The sequence below is a fragment of the Ammodytes marinus genome, assembly GCF_949987685.1.
Source record: "Ammodytes marinus genome assembly, chromosome: 11".
NCBI classification, from domain to species: Eukaryota; Metazoa; Chordata; class Actinopteri; order Uranoscopiformes; family Ammodytidae; genus Ammodytes; species Ammodytes marinus.
Genome location: NC_137215.1, coordinates 24,336,375 through 24,362,757, shown reverse-complemented (window position 1 = coordinate 24,362,757; position 26,383 = coordinate 24,336,375). Strand labels below are relative to the sequence as shown.

Genomic DNA, 26,383 nt, shown 5'->3' with positions numbered 1-26,383 from the left:
TATTTGCAACTTATACTTGTCATGATGGATGTTTGACCGTGTACGCCTACATGTTTTACAGTCACACATCATACTGACCCTGTAGTAGAGCAGATATTGGGCAGCGGCAGGAATGTCTTCAAATCTCATTTTGTGGCCTATATGGTGACATTGCTAGGACATGTCCTTGATACTGTGTCTTACTCTAATTTTTGCAGATTAACAAAGGTTTTATAAAATACAGATGGGCAGGGGGAAATGTCTACTCCCTCCTTCTTGCCAATACAAATGTAGACTCCAACAATTAACAAGTGACCTTGTTTTTCGAAATATACACTCACCAGACACTTTATTATGTACACCGGTTCAATTTCTTGTTTACAAATATAACTAGTCAGCCAAACACATGGCAGCAACTCAATGCATTTAGGCATGTAGACCTGGACAGGAGAACTTGTTGAAGTTCAAATCGAGCAACAAAATGGGGAAGAAAGGGGGTTTAAGTGACTTAAAGTAAACGTGGCATGGTTGATGGTGCCAGTATACCGTTGAGCATTGTTTAAATGCCCCAGCCTACCCGTGTACTGTTGCTGTCCATGTCCATCCCTTTATGACCACAGTAGCCATCTTCTGGCTACTTCCAGCAGGACTATGCACCATGTCACAAAGCTCAAATCATCTCAAAGTGGTTTCTTGAACATGACAATGAGTTCACTGTACTCCAATGGCCTGCAGTCACCAGATCTCAACCCAATAGAGCCCTTTGGGATGTGATGGAACAAGAGATTCATGGGTATCATGGATGTGCAGCCGCCAGATCTGCAGCAACTGCGTGATGCTATCATGTCAATATGGACAACAACCTCTGAGGAATGTTTCCAACACCTTGTTGCAAGTATGCCAGGAAGAATTAAGGCAGTCTGGAAGGCAAAAGGATGTTTCTGTAAATCCAGTATTATAGCAAGTTGTACCTAGTAAAGTGGGCAGTGAGTATATGTCAAAGTGGAAATGTATTTTAAATATACTGTGGATACAGGGCAGTAAATACAAACTAATTTCTCAGGACTAGAAAGACTAAAAGAAAAAAAAGAAGCAAAGTATTTATTCATTTTGTGCCTTTTTCATTACAAGTAGATGCATGGCTGTAAATCACATACAATATGCTTGGTGTATAGGCCAGTCTTTGACTATTCTTTGTTAATTTTTGACTAGGCATTTCATAATCTATACCTTCCCTCTTTCATTTTGAACTATAAAGTCAAACATCACTATTTATCTAATTATATTATGCATTACCTTTCATCTTTTTCTTTTCATATTTTCTTGGAAGAAAGGGCTTCTTGGTCGGAGCAATTTTCAGATTTGCTGATCGTATAGACTCAGAATGAACTCTGTGTGACCTCCCTGGGAAGAGTTGGGATCATGAAAATTTAATTTAAAAGACGGTTGATTGAGCGCATGGTTGAGGATCAAGTACAATTTGTTTAGTTAATGGTTAACATATAATGCATTATCTGCTCTGTTTCTTTAAACCCCTGACTCTTTGAGGTTCTTCTCATTTCCCTTATCGTGTGGATTGGGTCTCTTTTTTTTCCTGGACTGGTGCATGGATGAAAAGGCTTTAAGCTAGGCCTACTCCATGGAAGTAGTTGCGATTCCGTGCCATGCTCAAGGGTCTTTGTTGATCGGCATCTCTGCTGCTCTGCCTCAACCCTATGGAAGAATTCAACGCTTTCTTTGAAGAAATAGTGACACCAGTGCCTCCATATCCATCATGCAGAAGAAATAGCATATATTTACAAGAGACTGTCCAATCGGAATATGGATGCCAGCTGAGATGAAAGTGCTGGGCCCAGCCAAAGAGGGAGAGGAGGAAAGAAGGGGATGACATTATACACAGTGGCAGAGGTAATGGTCACAGAGGCAGAGTGATAGTTAGTTGGGCATTTTAGTAAAGATTAATTCATAAATCTCTGCTGAGGAGCTCTGACATATTGAACACTACTATAATTGATGCATACAAGCAGCTTTTACAACATGGTCCTGGTGTACATAGGGACCACTTGACTCTCATATAAAATCAGAAAAAATCTATAAATTGCAACCTACACAGAAAAGCACAAACTGAATAACATTATCTCAAATGATCTTTCAAATTAAATCAACTCAAATTATTTTACGTTACGTTTTCTAGAAATAACTTACTACGAAAACCTACTAAAGTACTGACTGCTAGTGCTGTACAATAGTTATCACTCTAAACTTTTGCTGGCTCATTTAGCTGTCTTGTGATTATAATGATTAGCTGGTTTTAAGTTAGAAATGCAGCTGTTGTCCCATTAACATCACCTATTAAAATATTTCTGCCCCCAGCATTAAGACACCACTGAGACACTTGTTCAGACTATCATAGGTCCAACTCAACCACAGACCCTCCTGCTTTCCATCTCTTTTCACATAGTCACAACAACTGAAATCAGGACTTATCTTCAGACTTAACTAAATTGATTTGTTGATTGGGTCAAAACAGTAATGTTTGACAAAATTATTATTGTTATTTTTTTACCATTTACGTCATTCAAGGCCACAAATCGGGAGCTGGAGGCGTGGCTGACAGCAGTGGAAAAGTCGGGTCTGCCTGGTAAATTCAAGGCCTGAGTTATCACCACGGTGTTCTCCCCAGGATTCTGTGGAGGGGCCACATGTAAAAATGAAAATAGACAGGAGATAAATAGCAAAACTGAAAATATATTTTGTGTTTATGTGCCATGTGTTTTCCACGATGATACTTAAATATTAGACCCAACCTTTTCTCCACACTTAATACATCAGCTGTAACTTTTTCACCTTTCATAAATCATTCTAAATGCTCTTACTTTCATCTAATCAAAGCATTGACAGGCGCCGTCCATCATTCATGTGAATACAGTGACACAAAGTGGGTAGAAAGAAGGTTAGAGCTATGCAAAGCACTCATCTGTCTTCTCTTCTCCAGATACTCAGTCAACGTACTGGCTTTAAAAAACAGCAATCGTCTGCTATGTATTAGGTAAGTAGCAAACAGTTATGATTGGTAGTACCCTGGCACATGCATGGGATGGATTTGATAGCGTTCCAAGTCATTGAATTGAAAGTTGCCCATCCAGCTCGCATGCGGAGCTTTCCAGGCTTCTGCTTTCTTGGCTAACACAACATGCATATTAGAATTTGTAGCTGGTTTTATTACCATATACAATATATCCCACAGTTTTTGAGGTATTTCAAGCTAGAACAGTGGGACAGACTGATCAACACAGTGCACACTGACTTAAGAGACACACTGCTAATGTGTAACAAAAATCTACACTTAATCACTCTTCAGAACACATTATTGCAGGGCCTTTAACATACTGTATGCTTGCAGGAGTGAACGTCTCTAGAACTCCCTGAACACCTTTACCATCATCATTTTACCGTTGGAGATTAATCCAGATAGGTCACACAACTTTTCTTTAATTTCTTGCTCAATTACGACCATCTTTTATCGCTGCCTGTCTTGGGTTTACCTTTGCGACTGTTGACTCAAAATCCAAAACCCCATCGTTTATCAAGAGGTCACCTACTGCGCCCAAGCCACTACATACTTTGTGATTGATCATCCACCATGAGAGCTTGACCGCAAGACCCAATTGGAATGGATGAAAAAAAAAAAAATCAAGGAGACAAACTTCAGTCATGGTTAAAACATGATGCCCTACACTACACCTATGCTAATAAATGAAAGCAGTAAAAGGACATATCCAAAGCTATTTCTTCTTTCCAGTCTCACTAATTACTTTTCCTTTAACGATGGACTGATAGTTGCATTTAAGTTCTTTTTGGACGTCATTATGCTCTCAGTATGAGTTAAAATATACAACTGATACATTGACCAGTAATGCTATGAGGTATGAGCTGCATGTCCTGCCATTATGTTGTTCAGAAGCTCAGAATCACAGCTCAGAATCACAGCTCAGAATCACCCTCCAAATAGGACGACAGGGGGAAAAGAGTTTTGCCGTTTTGAAAGCACTTTTCTCTTTCTCTTTTCAATCCACTGTGGGCATATCAAACCCATACCAAATGACCTTTGGTTGCTTTGTGGAGGTGTGATGCTTTGTTAATGCCCTCCTGTTAGATGTAAATATCCCCACTATAAGGACGGCACAACAGATTCTTCACCGCAAGCCAAATAGAGCCATATCCTGCCAATGACAGAGTGCTGCTCATGTGTCAAGAGGGACCATCATTCACAGAGAAGCTGAATTGAGGTACCTATTGAAAAAAATAAATAATAATAAAACCATATATTCACCCAACACCACTGTCGTAAGCACAGTTACGACATGTCAAGCTTTTGCTGTAATTTGTGCAAAAGATGTCTAATTGTGTGTGTGTGTGTGTGATAGAGTGGGTGCAAGAGACATCAAGAGAGTGATGGCAAAATAATGTGTTCTAATCTGTGTTTGAAAGACTCACTTGTCAGTGTGAGAGTGGCAGGGTTCTGAAAAGTAGAGTAAGCGCGGCAATCAAAGAGTCGTATTCTAAAGTACATACCTACTAATATCTACACTTTACAGCAAATCCTGTATAATACTGCACAATCCAGCCACATGCATTTAAATCAATCTTACTTCAGCCATGTTGAAATCAATTGCATCTCCAGGTGCCAACAATGTTGCCATAGTGTATAAGTTCCAATGCAGTGACATCGGTGCAATAAAACATTTGAATGGGGACTTTATACTAGCAAATTGCATGTTTATCCGTAGGCACTAATGGTGTGTCTGACTTGAGAGGAGGCAGCCAGGTTCCCTGCAGGCAGCCAGGTTCCAATGACTCCTTGACAATTTTGAAAAGGAATTTCTCAACCACTATTAAATGGTTTGCAATGAACATTTGCACTTTAAAATGAATTGTAATTACTAAAGAGGCCATCAGATTTCAAAGACATGTCTTTTTACTATAGGCCTATGGATTTATTTAAATAATTTTAAAGGAGACATACCATAATAATCCATAGTTTTAACATCAATTCAAAGCACTGAAATGCATCCCAATACACATATCTTCTGTTGTGCATACTACTCTGCAGAGGTGTGGACTCGAGTCACATGACTTGGACTGGAGTCAGACTGGAGTCATGAATTTGATGACTTGAGACTTGACTTGACAAAATGTTAAGAGACTTGCAACTTTAACATCAATGACTCGTGACTTGACTTGGACTTGAGCCTTTTGACTTGACAAGACTTTCCCCAAAACCCAAAGATTAAAAAGTATATTTTTAAGTAGGCTACCGCTCTGTGTCTTTCATCATGTAGTGTAGGGGAGGAAACTGGTGGATGTACCGGTACTGCGCTGATCTGCTTATCACTGGTTTCACTTCAGAGGTGTCGGCCAGAACACTAGCCTGGCTCCGCCCGCCCACCTAGTTCCGCCCAAATTTAATTTTCCCTTCAGTAGTCAGTCTGGGGATGGGGCGTATTAGTGGGATTTTGCTCGAACAAATTTCTGAGTGTCCAATCGGCGAACAGAGGAAGTGGCTGAGAACGATGACGTCGAAGTCTCGCTCCAGTTTCAGTTGAATGCTGCGTTCCTTTATACTCGGAACTCGGAAATTTCCGACTTGGTAGTTCCGAGCTCCGACCTGTGTTCCAGTGCATCTGCTCGGGAAAGTATGGACGCCTACAACCTTTCTCATTCAAATAACTAAACGTTAGGCTCTAGCAAGTAACCGTTGCCAGGTACCGGTAGATCCATAGACTACAATATGTAGTGAAGTCGGAAATTTCCTGTACAACTGGAACGCACCGTCAGAAGCTGGCTCATGACATACGTCAAGACCAAACGCGATTGGTTGGCTAATCCAGAGTGGCACTGAGCAGATCCAATTGTTTTAAACTTCAACAGACATCCACCTCCAAGTGAGTAAACGTTTGCCAATTACAGCAGTTCCAGACCTTCTGTACAAATGAAATGAAGTACGATGGTCTGATCGCGGGAAAATAACAAAAGCTTACATTCCACTCGTGAGGAGACGTTAGAGAACAGCTGTTGCGACCGGCGAATCGCGGCCGTTAATAACATCCATAAACTGTAACTTATAACAACGATCGGGACTGCATGTACTCACACACGGGTGATTCACATAAACTCAAATAAACACGTTTCAACTTTGGAATGACCGACTACTGCGGCAACATGCACACTCACACACCTGACCGAGAGAGAGAAGAAAAGGAAACTGACGGCCACTAACTGACAGCTATAATGTCATCCACACTGAACAAAACACATCTTAACACACTATAAGAAATAACAACACTGTAACCTATACACTTTGGGGACTTTTCTACATGTAGCCTATGTGTGAGTGTCTGTGCTTGTAGGCTATGTGCTGTCGGCACAACATCCAATCAAATTAGACCAACGTTGTTTTGATCCGACATTCCGGACATTCGAGTGGTTTAAAATGAAGAATGTTATTGCAAAATATGAGTTAAATGTTAAAAATCACTGGTAAATAGTGCATTTAGGAAGTGCAATGTCCTTACATTTTTTTTTCCACAATTTCAATTGCACTTGTTTTAATAAATAAATATAGATTTTAAAAGCGTACATGATGTGGGTAAATATAGTATTACTTTTTGATTACAAGGACTCGAAATGACTCGAAGCTCAAACTGCAGGATTTTGGACTTGACTTGAGACTTGTCAGCATTGACTTGGGACTTGACTCGGGACTTGCCTGTATTGACTCAAGACTTGACTCGGGACTTGAGGGCAAAGACTTGAGACTGACTTGTGACTTGCTAAACAATGACTTAGTCCCACCTCTGTTCTGTCCCTCTATAAGGTATTCTTCATCTTACAGTTGAATACAGAATGTTACAACCAACATCATGAACTCAACTATAATTAACATAGTTTTGTCTTTTTGCAGAATGACAAAAAAAGAAATCTTGATGACAAGCCAAGGTATTCAAAAAATTAACCAGCACCTCTTGGGCACAAACTTGAAAATGATAAGCTTCACCCAAAAAAGTAATTATTGCAGGGGTGTTGCATTCTTTAGCAAACTGCATAATATGAACAGGCTTTCATATTACCAAACACCTGTAGACTCACTGTATTTCAAAAAAGGCAATTTCTGAAATATCACTATGCAATGGCCTGCCAGTCATTAGTGTGACGCATTCATTTTAATCCTCAAACTCTGAAAATGTAGCCTTGTTAAATAGAAAAGGATTAGAGATTTTAAGTAATTGTGCTCCCAATTAAATATGTGGCTTCATTAACCGCTTACTGTATCAGCTGAAACACAGATGACATTCACATGTCAACACAGCAAGATAAACATAACAGCCATCAAATTAGCTGGCACAGCTCCATGCAGCTCCAGCATTCTTAAAACAGCTAAAGTGAATGAAATGTAGTGCTTCAGGGCTCTAAGAGACTTAAAGACTCCCAAAAAACTAAAATAATCCAAGTGAATAATTATCATTCATGGTGACAGACATACTAGAAAAGCTTGAGCGACAAAAACCTTTAATCTCCCTTTTCTTGTTGATAAGCCACTTTCATGTCTTCTGGACATACAGTAACATTACATGTGTTTTGATGTTAACATCAGAACCTTGTTCCCCGTTTGTATGATACAATACCTTAAAGGCCTACTTCACCGGTTTGAATATGAAGGTGTATTGAATTCTGAGATCCTATGTAGTATAAATGTGCGAAAAAAATTGAAATCGGTTCATCCTAGCCTGAGAAAAGGCAGAAAGAGTGTTTTTTTAACCCTATATTTCTCTTTCTGTGATGTCACGAGAAAGAGAAATATAGGGTTAAAAAAACACTCTTTCTGCCTTTTCTCAGGCTAGGATGAACCAATTTTAATTTTTTTCGCACATTTATACTACATAGGATCTCAGAATTCAATACACCTTCATATTCAAACCGGTGAAGTAGGCCTTTAAGTTCTTTTTAGCGTATTAGGAGTAAGTGGGGTGAAAAATACGAGATTTAAAATACTGTATAAAGAGAGGCATTTGAGTCCCTGTCCGCGAATGATGTAACTCTTGTAAGTTGGAAACGAAGGCAGCCCGGCAGTACAAAACAACAGTGTAAATTTCACATGTGATGTTCACACGAGTAGTGATCTGTCAGAGCTGGTACTGTCTAAATGCTGGTGTATAAATATTCCACAGCATCAGTCTTTTGTTCCACCAGATGAAAAAGGACATAAGGGCTTTCTATTTCCCCTGCAATTTTAAACCCATCATTAATTGATAAGATGTAATCATTTTGTCAAGGCTCCAGCGTTAATATTTTATCTCTGAGGAGTAGAAAAAGAAGAAAAAAAGCAGACAGAAATGGTAAATCCTGATAAAAATGGGCCTGCATGAATAGGCCCTGCGTTGTTGGTACCTTTGGGTGATTCATATGGATAGGATACTAAAAATAAATCCAAATGTCATTGATAGATACAGAATAAGATGGAATACATAATGAATATCAAAATAAACTAAATTGGGCTCTTAAATAATCTGTCTTGATATATTCTGTATCACCTGCTGGGTTCATGAAGGACAAAGCATTTTGGATTGTATTTGTGAATTTTCAATACATTTACAGATATTGCAGATTTCAAAATAAAATGATATCCCGTAATACATGTGTTAGTTGTAATAAAGTCCAGTTTTGAGCTGGAAGAAAATCTCTTTGGCATCATCGCTCTCTGGCTCACATTTTTATTACAGCCACCAGAATACAGGTGGTTATCTGATCAGGGCGTTCTGTCAGCCAGCAATCTCTCTTTTATTTATGAATACCATTTAACAGAACCTTACTGTTACTTCAATGTCATGTCGAGTACATTTTCTATTTTATAATGTCTTTTTATAATTTTATATTCCACATTTTCAGTAAGTCTTGTTTTTGATCAGCACAAATAATCATTTTCAATTTTCCCTTTGTTACATTTTGAACTCACGTGAAAATATGTTTCACAAATCATTAGGGCTGTGTCAAAAAATCGATATATTGCGATACTTAGTTTCGCGATATCAGTATCGATTTTTATAACTACAAATCAATTTTTTATTTTTGCTTTTCAAGGCTTTATTGGCAGTGCAGAGATACAGATATGAAATGGGGCAGAGAGGGAATGAAATGCAGAGAACAACCACGGGTCAGATTCAACCCCATGTCTGCTGTCAGGCCTGAGCCTCTAGGATACTGACTATTGAAGTTAGATCAGTTTTGTTTATAAGAATACTTAAGATTCACTGTGTCACAAAATCACACTGATGTGTTTTCATTTTCATTGTGTCCTGTACAGTTAGTACAAGAGTGAATTGGATTTGTTATTTTGATGTTATGGCAGCTGCAGCAGTGTTTGATCATTTGCCAAAACCAAAAAAAAGGAAGAAAATAGTAAAGGAAGTTGTGAATTAAATAGTTTTGACTTCATTTGTCTGTGCAAGTATCAATATATTGTGCTGTTATGTTTGACAAGGCAACTTGTTTATGGAATATCGCAATATATCAAGATACGCAATATATCGTGATATATCGTATCGTGAAGTCCTTGACAATACCCAGCCCTACAAATCATCCTGTAAGATATTTGATTGGCAAGTCAAAGGTCTCTGACAAAAAAAGCTATGAGTGCGTCACAGCATTTAGAAAGTCAAGACACATGGCGTGTGTGGAGAAAACGGCACACGGTCAAAATGCTGAGCCGGTGAGCCTAGATGCAGCCGCCACACACGTCATGTTCATTTCTCATCACCAAAGAGGGGTGTGCAATGAGTAGGATCCTGAACATGGATCTTGTCACTATCCACATTGCAGGCTCAAGGCAAGACTCATCTATCCCACATCTATTCAGTAATGTACTTTGATGGCATTATTGAAGTATTTGATTTATTATGGGATCCCATAGATAATCTCATTATACACATTAGACATATGAATTATGAAGGAAATGTTATGCAGGGGTAAAAGTATTTGTGGAGAGATTCTAAAAACTTTCTCTATTTTTGTTTTCTTTATATGTTGCCGGTGTTATCCCTGGACACCATTTCCACCAAGAACTGAATAGTAAATCTTTTAAAACTGATAATAGATAATGAATGATTTCATTGTTTGGCTGATTCAACTATATCTATCTTTTCTCTCGCCAACAAACACAGGAGAGGAACCATGGTCAACAGCCAAAGCTAATGGGAAATGACACGACATGAAAATAAAAACAGATTAAAATATTTATTTATAAAGTGAACAAAAGTGTGTAATTGTAATGTGAAAAATATTAGATCAAAATAATGTTGATGTTCTTTGACGTAATAGAAGATCTAAGTTATTACTGTGAGTTATCACTGAACAACACTAAATACATTCCATATGTAGTCAAACATTTCTGTGTTAATTTATGCCAGTTCCTGTTTCTGTGAGGACACTTTTTTAAATTTCTACATGTGGCACCAACATTAAAGCCGCATCAGTTTTGCTGTAGATATCTAAGCTGATCCACATGAATAGTTTTGTCATAATTTGGCTTTATAAAGTTGATATTGTTAATTTAGCTGAATCACACAGATATTTTGCTAAAATGAGCTGCCAGATGTGGTCGGAAACAACATAATATCAGAAAAGACTGAACCAAAACCGTAAAATTCAGGAAATGATTCTGGGCACCATGTCATCTGCTGCTGTTGGTCCACTGTGTTTTATCCAGTTCATAGTCAACACAGCTGTCTACCAGGAGATTTTAAAGCACTTCATACTTCTGTCTGTTGACAAGCTTTATGGAGATGCTGATTTACTTTTCCAGCAAGACTTGACACCTGCCCACAGTACCAAAACCACTAGTAACTGGTTGTCTGACCATGGTACTGTACTTGAATAGCCAGCCAACTTTCCTGACCTAAACCCCATAGAGAATCAATGGAGTATTGTCAACAGGAAGATGACACACACCAGACCCAACAATACAGACGAGCTGAAAGCCAAAGCAACCTGGGCTTCATAACTCCTCAGCAGTGCCACAGGCTGATTGTCACCATGCCATGTCACATGTATGCAATAATTCAAGCAAAATATGATCCCAGACCAAGTATTAAGTGGATTAATGAACATTATATTTAGAAGGTCGACATTTATGTTTTATAAATCCTATTTTTGATCTTATGGAATATTCTAATATTTTGAGATGCTGGATTTTAGATTTTCATGAGCTGTAAACCATAATCCACAAAATAAAACCAAAAAAGGCCTGGTGATAAGCCCTTTAAGATGGCATAGAATAAGTGTGTCTACAGGACATAAAGCAAGACTTGGACAGTCACGTCATTCTTGTTTAGGCTACAATATCCAATGGAGTAGGTACCTAGTTGTTAGAATTGGGTTTCATTACGATTTGTGTATCTGCTGCTCTCACTGTTCTTTCCTCTGTTCTGAGCTTAGATAAAAGCCTGGCTAAAGACATCTTGGTCCTCTAAAACATCTTCAATGCATTAATCACATATTACCAGCTGAACAGATTTCCATCACAAGGACAATGTAGGCTGAGGGCATAAATATAAATCCAATTAGACTGCTTTAGTTTAATTTCTCCTGTGATGCTCCATTAGGCCACATTGCAAATGCCATCAGGTGATTCATTTGACCTTCAATAATAATGGATAAGGGGAAGACACCACTTTGTAACTCCTCTATTTTCTTATATACATACCTCTCATTCTTCAACTATGCCTCTACTAAAATTGATTTGGAAAAGCAAATGCAACCAAATGTAATATCCTAATTTGATTTGCCACAAAATAGCCCCCAGGCCATTGAGCATGAGACATCATTTGGATTAGAAAACATAACCTCATTATTGTGTGTGGCGTTTCGGAAATGATCCCATCCCCAAATTACCTACTTTCCTTTGCCGGGACTCCATACATACCAAGTAAAAACATTAGCAGGTGATGTCCCAGCTTACTCTGGCATGGGATGAGTGTGTTGCTCTGGATCTACAGTATATCAAATTGAGGGCACAGGGGCTTTGAGTATTGCTGCTGTTTGGTTTCCCTATCTATTGGGTTCACTCTCCATTACAACTTAAGGTGTATATTTCTAAAGTGTCTGCCTGCATACAGTACAGCAACATGAGCAAACGCTGTCCTTGAATTCATAATGCCCGTGGGCCGGCTGTCGGAATATATTTAGAAAACAAGCTGAAATACACTGGTGTGGGCTTTTGCACTTGTGTTGGATGAAAGATGAGACAGTTGGTATGTAACACAAATATAAACTATGAAGAACATCTTAACGGTCCAAACAATCCTGTATTCTCCCGCAATTACAAAAGTTATTCATATAATAATGGGGGAGATGTAGCCTGTAAGTAGGATGGACAATAAGGGCTAATGACTTAATGACTGGAGGGTAGATTATTCAATAGGAATGACTGGGAAAATATCTTTGTTCATTAACAGTTACTATCAAAGTGCCCTTGGACAAGACTTCCTTCAGTTCAATCAGGAAAAAACTAGGTTACAGCTATTAAACAAAGTCAGGACTTTTGACAAAGAAAGCAGACAAACAAGGTGGACAGATGTAGGTGGTCTGAGCAGGGTCTTTGTGTTATTCTTTGTAGCTGGTTACAAAGCCAAGGTGTGTAAAGACACATTGCAATTTGTGGTCTTAAAAAAAACATAAAAAGGAACCAGTCTCTTAGGACAAGGTGGAGAGGAAATGTTTTTTTGAGCAAAAAAATCTGCTACATTTTTTTGGGACATTGACAGCTGAGACAGGGGTTCACATCCGGTATCCTGTGGGTCGGAGGCAAATGATTGTGAGAACCATAGATACCATGGATGTAGCATCGGATGACCACAGTTAATTCAACTACATCCAATCGTCCTTGCATGGCAGATAGCTGTCACTCAAGAGACCGTGCCTCTAATTATTCTCACCTTAACAAGGTGTTTTCTAAATAACCAAAAATGGGACAAATGCTATTTTATTATAATTTAGTGGCCCTTATTTGAGTCCAAGATATTGTTGTTTGTGTGTGTGTGTGTGTGTGTGTGTGTGTGTGTGTGTGTGTGTGTGTGTGTGTTTGTGTGTGTGTGATTGTGACTGACAGCTTTCTTACTTTGCATATTGACTTCGCAGCTTCCCTCTCCTCCCTCCGTCCTTCCTGCTCAGGGTCAGGCATTACTGGAGGCATGCAGGGATCATTGACTTTTGTACTCTCTGTGCCGCACATATTTCAGTACAGCTGCTTGAAGGACACGTGCCTTCAAGGTATAGCCTCCTGTTGACTGACTGGGAGGAAGTGAAGAGGGGGAAATTGAGAGAAAGAGCTGCACATGTCCACTTCCATTTTTGATTTATTAGTGCAGTTTACTGATGGATCAATAATACCATACAATAGGTCAAGCCTTCTGCTGGATCACAAGGAAAACTACTTCTTCTAAGCTGTACATTTCTAATTAAAACAGGTCCTTTTGGATTAGTCTCTGCTTATAAATTACAGTATACAACTCGTGTGGAAATCATTTTGACATTGTCATTGCATCCACTGTGATTCAGTGTAGTTCAATACATTCCAGGATATGCCAATATGTTATAAAGGCACAGCTTTGGCTGATTGACAAAGTCAAGTTTAAACATGTTTTCACACATTAGCAGCTTCAGTCAACTAATAAATGATGTGAGAGATTTGCTTGGCATCCCTTGCATTTGAATGGGCAACATCTACATGCAGTTCCATTAATAAAGTGGGGTCTGTGTTCAAAGAAAGAGCAGCTACTTTACAGAAAGCTTACTGACAGATGATGACTATTACATAAAAAAGGTGAAACCAAAGGAGCTACATTTGAGAACACGACAATGCCATGATTGTCAGGAATCAAGACATAATGTTACCTATTACCCTAGGCTACTGCCTGTACTCATGCCGGGTGCTGGTGATGAAATGTCAAGCCACTTATAGCTAAAGAGGTACTGTAGCTGTCCATCAGCAATGCTAATTCAGTGCAGTACAGAGTAAGAACACGACTAAGGAAGTAAAGCAGAAAAACTTCCTTTTTCAAAGATGTCATACATGCATTGCCACAGTCAAAAAAAAAATACATATATAGAAATTAAGGGCATTTTTTATTTTCAAATGTATTTGCTTAAAACAGGAATGGTCTTAGCAGCAGTTTTAAGCCGTGTATCATAAAATCTGCGACCATATCATTTGTGTTTCCCACAGGATCAATTGTGATAACTTTGGTGACCTTCTTACTTTTTATCTATCGTGAGCTCAAAGCGTTTGTTCATGACTTAAAACCAGCAGAATAAATGACTTTCCCTGGCCTAATTTGTGCCTTGCCTTCATAGACGTGTTAATAATGGCCGCGTTTCCCAGATTCGTTAAGAGCCTCTTTGGAGCTAAGTACTTCTTTGGAGCGCTCTTAAGAACGCTGTGAAAGAAGAATGCGTTTCCCAGATTCGTTCTTAGCAAAAGAAGTTCTTTCACTAAGACGGAACTGTAAGACGGAGTTGACCCACTCTTACAACCTTCTTAGCGACCAAATCGTCAGTGATCATGCCGCGTCAGGGAAATTTATTTCCTCCACTTTTCGAAATAATAAAACAATGCTCAATGCGGACCACTGGCGCAATAAACATAGACTAATAGTAGAGACATTTTTTTTTTAATGAATTAGACGTTTACGTTTTCCACACACATGTGAGTTTATAGTACTACTACACATACAAAAAAAAACATCAACAACCCTGTGGCATTTCACAGATATCAAAGAAACAGATTTAATTGAACTCAGCTGAACCTCATTCAGAGCGGCTCCACCTGCTATAAAGGCGTTGCCAAAGTCTGCGCGTGTGAGAAACCATGGCTGCAATACAACACCTTCTCGCTGCCAACCAACAGCCTCGCCGTGCGCGAAGCCATACGGTTTACATAAATGTATACGTGCGTCGGCACTTCTCCCCACTGGACGTGCAATCAGACCAGGCCGTCCAGGCAAAGTACTGCCCCGTGCGGAGATCCAACGGCTGATCACTCTGGTGTCTCCACACATCCAGAGCAACCCGCTGCAATTTTGCCTTCAGCCCGGAGATGAAGCTCCTGGCTGCGCTTCGTTTTTAGGAACATATCAACCTCTTCTGAGGTCCAACAACCTCCAGCCCCTACCCCTTTACCACCAGTCACCAAGCAAGCACTGATAACTAAACCATAAACCCACAACCACCACATCACCCATATCAACTTTCAGGCCTGAAGGCTGAAATAAATAAACAGAACCAGCAGATGTAGGCTACATGTAACGTCCTGCACACTATGATTATTGCTGCAGTGTCTGGGTGCTTTACCTGAAAGTCTGGTACTGGAATGCTGTTGAAAGGGCGCACAATACGCAAACGTCATTAACCTACGCTTAGATAAATTACAAATTGCCTGGGACTTTTTGTTGCTATAGGTTTGACACCCTCATTTCAATGCAAAATGATCCACACAATACATGGTTGAAAATAAACAAAAATAGTTTATTGAAACCATAAGGGGGAGGGGTTACTCCGCGCTGTCTTTACTGGGCGTCTGCATCACCTGCAACGAAGGGAGATTGATTAGTGAAACCTTCGCACTCTTCCTTTTTGTTTGGTTCTGGAACTCCTGCCACTTCTTCCTCACAGCACGCCAGTCACGCAGGCCACATGGGCTGGAGGGGGACATATTTGTGGCTATGGCCTGCCTAACACGGTTCTTCACTGTGATGTTCTTTTTGCCCCTAGTTCCCCCGAATAAAACTCCCCGGTGCTGCCAGACCTCGTCCACTAAGACGCTCATCTCCTCCGCGGTAAACGACGGTGCCCGCTTGTTTCTTTATATATATATATGGGGTATATATGCGCTAATGGGCTTGATTACTACTTGGATACACTTGTTGCCACACACACACGCCCGCACTCACACACCCCCACACGATACATGCGTAGCCTAATTCCACCTGTGTGGGGTAGACCACGGGGCGCTGTGTGTGACTTAAGCGCTGATAAAGAGGTGGGTGATCGATTCGCCTGGCATCGATTTATTCAGTTTCAGCACCACCGCGGTGGACAGCTCCCACTAAGAACCTTCTTTCGCTTCATTTTACGCGTTCTCCAAAGAAGGCACTTAAGATAGCATCTGGGAAACACCCGTATCTTAGCGGTCCTTCTTAGGCGAACCCTTCTTTCGACCCTTCTTTGGTCCCAAAGAACGATCGAATCTGGGAAACGCGGCCAATGTCCTTTTGAGTATTTACCTCAGAGCCCCGCTGTGTATGAGTTTAATACAAAAAATGTAAATGTTTGATGATAACAGTAGGCTACATTGTTTTAAATTGCATTCAATAGCAACTTGTATTTTTTATAATTGTATTACATTATATAAGAAGATTAATATATACATTTTTTCATTTACTTGAATCAAATTAGTCTTAATCTGTTTAGCTGATAAGCATTTCCGTATTAACATGATATCCAATGGGTGTCTGAACTCAAGGGAAATATTCTTTACCTTCCGATTTACTATTTCCTCAATATCTTTGTAGGGTATTAAATTGTATGGACAGCCATGGCTTTCTCATGACTTACCATGCCCTTTTACGGTTGTAGAGAGATGGTGGTGAGACGGGGGTGGAGGGGGGGGGGGGGGGGGCGGGGGTTGTGTATGGTGTCAGCACCTGGAGTCTAAAGCCCCAGAGGGGAGCCACAAGTGCAGCTCCTTGCCTTAGGGCCACTCCAGACAATCCACGGTTTCTGCACAGTCCTCACCGACATGTTGCTGGCTGGTTAATCAGTGGGGATGACCCAGCCCGTCAGTCAGCACAGCCTGGGGGGCCTCATCATCACCATGTCTCTGGTTCTACACAGGAGTAGACATTTATGACATCTTCATTCATGCTTGGCTCCGATTAGACCACGATTGAATTCCAGATTGCAATGTTTGAAATACAAGTCTGTTTAAAAGTAAAAAAAGCTTAATGATGATTTCAATGGAAACATGTAGCCCACAGGTATTTATATATTCTGCTGATAGAAGGCCAATGATATGTTCACTGTGTGATAAACCTTTGAGGATTATTTTTGGTTGAGCCTGAATAACGTTCTATCTTACGCATCTTTAACACCCATTGCAAAAAAAAAAAAAGTATTACAAATGTTCTACTAGATCTATGCATGGTCACTAAAACAATGATTGAAATGCATCTAGAGTTGGGCAACTCAAAATATGGGAATGGCAATGCTGGGGTGTGATAAGATGCAAAGTAGTCTTCTGCAGGAAAGTCAGATGTGCTATATGCCCATTCATCACCCTGACCTTCACAACCGCACGATCCACCTTGCACACTACTTGCATTAGGACTGAACCTTCCTCCAATTCGAAAGTTATTACTGGAGAAACTGGTCTGTCTCAAGAAAACCTGTATTGCATTTTTAAATGAAACCTTTCTATTCATGCTTTTCCTAGGACAATTGCAGACTCAATAATACATTGCTATGATACAAAGAGGATTTATTTGATCCTAAATATACACAGTGTAGTTGCCCATACACCTTTCACTGAAAGTAAAGTAACTTAAAATCACAAAGGGATGTTTACACATCCCCCACTCAGGCTCCAGGCTTTGGTTAGACAATCAAATCAGTCTTTTTCTTTTTTTTTTTTTTTACCTCGGCTTCATTATGTTGTGGTGTGTGAAATGAATTGTATGGCTGTCTCTTGGATTTTTACAGTCTGTCCCTTAAAGCCACTACGAGTAACATGGCACGTTGGCGTCCCCTTTGGACAAAAGCGGTAATATTTTTACGACGCCCGCTGTCGCAAAGTTGTTTTCTAGCTCGTGCCAGGCGTGCGAGTGTGAACTGAGAAGGGCGCAATATAGTGCATGTCCGTGTGTTGAACGTGTGAGGACTCTTTTCGGCTCTGTGAGAGTGGTTTTGACACTGCATCAACTAATGCCAGTCAGTGCTACACACACCTGATTGCAATGAGTTGATGCAGCAGCGTCACCTAACTACTCTCTTTCACGGAGCTGAAAGATTACGTGTCCTCACAGAAAGCGAATGAACGAGAGAAGGCAGTTAGTATGGATCACGATCAGGTAATGTGTTTGTGTTGTTGATGTAAATAATGACTATTTCAGATAATGGCTATCTGATGATGGTGAAGCAAAGCAAACTTTGTGTTAGTACCAACCGCTCATTCATTTAGGAGTAAACACTGCAGTCTAGTTTCGCTCTCGTGAAATTGTATACACGTTGCTTGGCAACGCCCTCGTCCCGCCCGTAGCCTATATAACTCTCCCTTTTAGCTTTTCTTCATTGCATTCTCTTTTTTTTCTTTGATGGTTCAGCCCCGTTATCAGTCATTATGACGACAAATAACTGTCTCAAACAAGGCTCCCGCTCCCCTTCCCTCACCTGGAGGGATAGGCTTCTCAAATCGCGTTGCTGCTCCACACTAAAATCTGCGACCAATACGGATATGTGACCATAGAGCCTGCACGAGCGAACCAAAAATCTGACTGGGTGTGCGACCAGACCAAAAGCAGTAATACAAACTATATAAAAACGTCTTTCTTTGCACTGATGGTCTCGTTTGCTGTTAAAGGAAATGTATGATTATCAGAGGAAACATGAGGCTGTTTAAAAGATATTTAAATGTTACTCGTAGCCGCTTTAAAGTCAGCAACACAAAACTACCATTGCTGCCACTCTAATACATTAGAATGGATGGAAAACAGCATTGATAAGTTTAGAGAGGCACACACTGTCTAACAATAGCAACACTACACCTGCAATTATAAGGATTCTCTGACTCACAAAGGCAATCAAGACATCAAATGGGCAAATGGCAGGGGAAACACAGTGGACCTCCACAGCCATCTGGTAAAACAAATGAGAAAGCAATCACCACACTGCACAGAATCATAGTCCACAGTCAGTAAATGGAATTTTTCTACTTGACAAAGTAGTTATTTTGTCCTACTAATGAACGGCTAGGGGATTCTATTTAGCTGAACCTTCTCAATCAGAATCATTAATTTCTAAACACACCCACAGTGTTAAGAGAGGGGAAAAAACTAATACAACGTGAGCAATCTGAAGGTCACTGATGGAGGCTATCAGGAAAGGGACAATTTTGTCTAAGGTGACTGCATGGGACATGAGCCTTGAGGTTAACATATTGCAGCATCTGTGCTAATGAAACGATTCACTTAATGCACAGGCCTGTAGGGAGAAGCTAGATCAACTTCTCTCATGTGAATTAGCGAGACATATTGCAGGCCAAATCATGCAATATACGGCTGCACTCCTATTGCTGAAGATTAAGAAATACATCAAATCCCATTGCCTTAATGTTTCAAAGTGCTGTTGGCTCATTGTGACTGACAAAATCAATGTTGTGTTCATATAAACCAGGGACTATTCCAATTTTGTTACATTTCCCATGTGTCACTGTAATGATTATTTACTTTATTGTATCAACTGATCATGTACTGGCAGGGCTCCTATACGAGTCCTCTTCCTAAGAACAGAGTGTAGGAAGGGTGTCAGAGTCACTCCTTATATAAGAGCCCTCCTGGCACTAATGCCTTGCTTGGAGGACCAATGTATTCGCTGCTCTATTTTACCATCATGAGACTCCAGAAGCATAAAAAGCATGACTGAAAGGTGAAATTGAAGTTGAATGACCAATTCATTATTTGAGTGCTTTCTTATCTTTTAACTCCTTTGTTAAATAAATTTAACATCTTGGGATAGTTTTTTCTTGCAACAGTATTTTAACCCCAGCCTTCTCTGTATGGTATTTATGAAGCTACAGCCAGAAGAAAGCTAATTTAATGGAATAGCTTAGCAAAACGACGGGAGCTGTGAAAGTGATCCAAAAGGCTGCATTCAGCAGATAAATAAAAGGTATAAAGCATTGCAAATGCAAGACCAAAGACAAAGCAGTAAAGCTTCTCAGACTACTACTATTTGTAGATGATTACGATGTACTCAGGGTTGGAGGACGTTTGACAATATCTTTAACACACACGTTAAGCATCCTACCACTGTGCCAATGGCAAGTCATGTGTAAGCACTACCATAAAGAGAAATAACTGTGAATTAATAGTGATCCAATGGAATATGGGTCATATGTCGCAGCAGCACAGTTGCCAATACATGTGCAAGTGCACAACATGCAGAACGTAGAGGGAATACATACAATCGCAAGATGGCTGATTTGTTGAATTAGAAGAAAGAAATAATTTGAAATTACACCTCCATTTACATTTTGTGCCACATATTGCTTAAGTCTATTCTATGTGAATGAAGCAAGAAAGGAATTGAGCCGGTATTGTTTTATTTTCGCCCGTATATTTTCTAGACATATGGAAATGCTCGATGGTCTTACTACAGGTAATGCATTGCACGCATTCATGCCAGTACATAGAAGTGTAAGACAGCTGGAATGTGATCAAGGAACCAACTTTATATGCGCAAAAAGAAAGCTAATAAATGCAATGAAGGACTTGGATTGGAAAGACAAATAAGGATGATCAGAAGTGTTCCAACAGCAATCTTTGATCAATCTGCTAAATGACAGTGCGTTACTCAGGACAGGAATAGCAGACCTCTGACAACAGAGCACTTAAATTATCCAATATACCTCGACCTTTCACACCAAATCACATCCTCATGATGAGGTCTAACATTAACATCATCCATTATCGATCAGTTTATGAGTCAGGCTCTGGACTTGCACAAGAGATGGCCCCAGGTGCAGTAGTTCTTGGAAAGGTGGAAAAAGGGTTATCTCCTTTATCTTCAGCAAAGACAAATATGGCCTAAAATAGTGTGTGATGGGATTTTATAACCCTTTTATACCGCTTTCCCGCAGACGGAAAAACTCACGTTGACCCGGCTTTTTTGTCCGATGGGATGGAACACGGATCAACGCGTTTATTTCTGATGTATCACACCATGTGTTGAGTAAGAATAGTCTATTTATTTATGTATTACTTAATAAGTGCTCCAACAGGCAGATGAGATTTATGGCTTCACATAAAGAAAAGAGAAAAAGACAGACAGAGAGTGTAACAATATTTTTTTAACTCTAATATAGGGTCAAAACAGAGAAAGGCAGTAGTGTTTCTGTCAATATTCCGACATGTCTTTATCTTAAAGGCCTACTTCACCGGTTTGAATATGAAGGTGTATTGAATTCTGAGATCCTATGTAGTATAAATGTGCAAAAATGTTTTAAATCGGTTCATCCTAGCCTGAGAAAAGGCAGAAAGAGTGTTTTTTTTAACCCTATATTTCTCTTTCTCGTGACATCACAGAAAGAGAAATATAGGGTTAAAAAAAACGTACTTTGTAAATATTACTGTGATGTCACAGTAAAAGACATCACAGTAATATTTAAAAAGTAAGTTTTTTTTAACCCTATATTTCTCTTTCTGTGATGTCACGAGAAAGAGAAATATAGGGTTAAAAAAAACACTCTTTCTGCCTTTTCTCAGGCTAGGATGAACCGATTTAATTTTTTTTTGCACATTTATACTACATAGGATCTCAGAATTCAATACACCTTCATATTCAAACCGGTGAAGTAGGCCTTTAAATGCATTTCCAAAATGACAATGTCAATATGTTGTTTTACAGTGTTTGTGACCAGGTGATACTCCATCCACAACCCAAACTAGCTAAAGGTCATTCTCGTGGCACAGTGTTGCTTCTTTAGAGTGGGTGTGTCACAGGGCCTGGTCTTCTTTATTTGCCAACTGGACATCACTTCAGTTTATTAAGGTTAACATATGATCACAGACAAACTAGACCAAAATAACCTAATTGTGAGGACTATTATTTAAGTATTATCTGTTCTCTGGCTGAACTTTGAAATCTCACTACAGTTTGCCGTGGCAGTTGAAGTCTTACAGCACCTGTTCATACAAAGCACCCCCTGGTTTACACAATCAACTACTGTTGATTCAGTAAATGCCAATCTACCACTACATTTCTCTTTCACATTCATATCAGGAGCCATCATCAAACCTCTTGCTCTTTAATAAAATCTGGATTACTGCTGCTGCACCTGTGGTTCATAGCCTCCATCTTCTGATGCTATGCTAATATTTACTCAAGCAAGGCTCTATTCAGAAACATAGCAGTGATGATGCTTACCGTGGACTGGGTTAATCCTGAAGAAGTAGTATCCGTCCGGGAGTAATCTTGTGAGGCTCTACCTTTTTTCTCCTCCAGCCTGCAATAGGTTTGCTGCACAGTGAAGAGCTCTCTCTGACCTCTGACCGTCCTACACACACACACGCACACACACACACGCACAAACACAGAGTGCATACAAAGGTCAGGCCACAGGCTGAACAAGAACATTCCATACAAGTTCCTCTTCTCTTTTGTCAAAGCAAATAGAATGATGAGCATAATAAAGTCAGGAAGAATGTGTAAAAAATAGATATACTCAATTAATGCCTTAAGGCAAATAGTATCATAGAAGTAAGTGCCACTGTCTTAAATACTGATCAGTTCATATTTCATAAAAATTATGTCAATCGATATGCCACATTCCTTGAAGTAAATGAAAAACCAAAAGAAAGCACACTTACTGTAAATATCTATACAGTATTTACACATGGACAACTCAATTTGAGACCTAAATGTACATTAAGTTGAACTTTGGGAGCGCAATTGCAACTGAGAGAGACATCTGTTTGCTGCCCATAGGGTTTTGAAGCCAAGTTGTCCCTGTTTATTTGGCCTGAAATAATTTCCCACATTTAATTTGCTGAAGTCAGATACTCATGCACATCAATGGAATATTGGAATTCATGGAGACTGATACGGACAGTTCACTGTAAACACTCACTATATTGAGAGCTATCTGAGGCAGAGATCTCACAAGTTTAAATGAACAGCACAACACTGTGATGCAACATTGTTATTTTATTATTACAAGACATGTACAGGTTGAATCTCAGTAAGCTTCCCTCTCCGAGTGCATTTAGTGCTTAAATCTTATTTGATGGAGTCAGGCATGTTACATAAAATTTCAGCATTGTTGAAAATGAAGGATAATAATCAAGGATCACCTTTATGAAATATTTAACCCCCTCATATTACAGTAGCTTTAGATAATTTTGCACTTAGTAATATTCTCAAAGCCTGTGTATGCCTGTTATCATCTTGAACTGTAAAATATAATGCAAGAGAGAAATATTGAGGATATAGAACATATTATGGGACAATTAAGTTAGGGAGTCCATAGAGAATGCAGCAGAAGCCCGAGGGTGTGAGAGTTGTTTTGCGGAGAACATCTTCTTCCTCTGATCCAGTGAGGAGCACTTGATCTGCGGAGGAAAGCCACAGAATGCAATAATTATATCTGAGGGTTATATTGAAATCCAGCTTAGCTGGATTCATAATTCGAATGATTCTGTTTGAAGTTTATTTTCTTTGCAAAACAAACCTAAACTCAAGATATGGAGAAGGAAATGTGTGGGTACCAGTGATGAACCCATAAAAAAGATAAAACAGAACTGAAATGTATTTACAGTTAATAGAAGCTTAACAAGGTATCTGCAGGATAAATACTGTACCATATGATCCTGTAACCTTGTGATGTGGTGGCTGTAAACTGTCCAATTTCCTCAGGGAATGGATGGTCTGGCCACATGTCTGTCTGACCCTCAGTAGATCTTCAACAAAGCACACACACACACACACACACACACACACACACACACACACACACACACACACACACACACACACACACACACACACACACACACACACACACACACACACACACACACACACACACACACACAATTGTAACTGTTAATACCCAATGAATAAATTACATTCTTAAAGAGACTTAGTTACTAGTAATTTAAATTAGTTGTGTAAAATGTAGAAGAGGCACTGATGCTTTAAACATAAATACAAACGTACTGTCTAGAACATTGACCATATTGTGTGTGTTCTGTTGAAGGTTGTTGTGCCATTGGTTGAGGGCAATACAGCCAACACCACCCAAACTCAACAGCAGAGCAGTCTCCAGGGGTTTCTCCAGGGCCAACTGTCCTGCACTGGAGAGGAGGGAAATAATTATTATAAGAGACAGAGAAGTAAAGCACCGTTTCTGTTAACTATAACCAACAATGGCCGCGTTTCCCAGAATCCCAAAGAGCCTCTTTGGGCAGAGTTCTTCTTTGGAGCGCACTTAAGAACGCTGTGAAAGAAGAATGCGTTTCCCAGATTCCTTCTTAGCGAAAGTAGTACTTTCACTAAGATGGAACTGTACGACGGAGCTGACCCACTCTTTCAACCTTCTTAGCGACCAAATCGTCAGTGATCATGCCGCGTAGGGAAATTTATTTCCTCCACTTTTCGAAATAATAAAACAATGCTCAATGCGGACCTGGCGCAATAAACATAAACTAATAGAGAATTTTTTTTTTTAATGAATTACAGGTTTACGTTTTCCACACACAAGAGTTTATAGTACTACACATAAAAAAACATCAACAACCCTGTGGCATTTCACAGATATCAAGGAAACAGATTGAATTGAATTCAGCTGAACCTCATTGAGAGCGGATCCACCTGCTACTCTATATAAAGGCGTTGCCAAAGTCCGCGCGTGTGAGAAACCATGGCTGCAATACAGCAAATTCTCGCTGCCAACCAGCCGCGTCGCCGTGCGCGAAGCCAGACGGTTTACATTAACGCCTACGTGCGTCAGAACTTCTCCCCACTGGACGTGCTGTCAGACCGGGCCGTCCAGGCAAAGTACCGGCTGCCCCGTGCGGAGATCCAACGACTAATAACTCTGGTGTCTCCACACATCCAGAGAGCAACCCGCTGCAATTTTGCCCTCAGCCCGGAGGTGCAGCTCCTGGCTGCTCTGCGTTTTTACGCAGTGGGGAGCTTCCTGGAGGTGGTGGGGGACGGCACCGGCCTCAGCAAGGCATCGGTGTCACGGAGTGTGGCAGCTGTGACACCAATTCTCCTGCGCCATGCCCGGACCCATATCAAGATGGCCACCACACGGGACGAGGTCCGCATGGTCCACCAAGGGTTCCACGCAGTGGCTGGGATCCCCCGGGTGATCGGTCTGGTAGATGGCACCCTTATTCCAATCCACAATCCCTCCCTGGTGGATCCGTGCTGGATTGGTCGCAAGCACTACGCGGCCATAAACACGCAGGTGGTGGTGGATCACAATGGCCTCATCACTGACATCGTCGCCAGGTGGCCAGGCAGCACTCACGACAGTTTCATGTGGGCCAACTCAGCTGTGGGGCAGAAGGCTGGCAGAGGAGTGTTTGGCCGGGGCATCATCCTAGGGGACAGTGGCTACCCTCTCCGGAGTTACCTCGTCACGCCGGTAACCAACCCAGCAACACCACAGGAGGAGAGATTCAATGAGGCCCACACAAGCACCAGGACGAAGATCGAACGGGTGTTTGGCATTTGGAAGTCCCGCTTCAGGTGCATTCATCGTTCGTCGGGGGGGCTGCGCTTGTCACCAATCAAGTGTTGCCAAGTGATTGTTGTCACCGCCATGCTGCACAACATTGCAGTGCGCGTTGGCGCAGATGAGCCGCCTCCTGTTGAAGAGCAACATTCAGAGGACGAAGCCCCGAACCCCGCCCCCCGCAATGTGCGAGCAGTACTGCATCAGGCCGGAGCCCAGACCAGACAGGAACTTATCCACCTCTTCTGAGGTCCAACAACCCCAGCCCCTACCCCTTCACCACAAGTCGCCAAGCACTGATCACTAATAAACCCACAACCATAAACCCACAACCATAAACCCACAACCATAAACCCACAACCATAAACCCACAACCACTGTCAGGCCTGAAGGCTGAAATAAATAAACAGAACCAGCAGATGTAGGCTACATGTAACGTCCTGCACACTGATTAATTGCTTCAGTGTCCGGGTGCTTTACCTGAAAGTATGGCACTGGATTGTTAAGGAAATATTGTTGCATACAGTATGTGGGAGTATAGTGCCCACATTTCTGAGGTGACCATGTAACAAGTGGGAAATTAGCGCAAAACATGCTGTGCTGAAAGGGCGCACAATACGCACATGTCATGAACCTACGCTTAGATAAATTACAAATTGCCTGGGACTTTTTGTTGCTATTTGACACCCTCATTTCAATGCAAAATGATCCACACAATACATGGTTGAAAAGGAAACCAAAGTAGTTTATTGAAACCATATGATGGGGGGGGGGGGGGGGGGGGCTCCGCGCTGCATTTACTGCTGGGCCTCTGCATCACCTGCAATGAAGGGAGAT

General features: G+C 40.6%; 1 protein-coding gene across 1 annotated transcript in view; it reads right to left on the bottom strand.

Moving 5' to 3' along the window:
• Positions 1-23,298: 23,298 nt before the first annotated feature.
• The window catches only part of cfap46 (cilia and flagella associated protein 46), a gene marked incomplete at both ends in the record, with an annotated part of 92,295 nt that continues 89,210 nt past the window's right edge, over positions 23,299-26,383 (bottom strand). Inside the window, 4 exons of the mRNA XM_080037262.1 lie at positions 23,299-23,411; positions 23,661-23,759; positions 24,019-24,155; positions 25,071-25,254. Coding sequence (XP_079893388.1) covers positions 23,299-23,411; positions 23,661-23,759; positions 24,019-24,155; positions 25,071-25,254 — 533 coding nt within the window. The remainder of the gene's footprint in view (positions 23,412-23,660; positions 23,760-24,018; positions 24,156-25,070; positions 25,255-26,383) is intronic.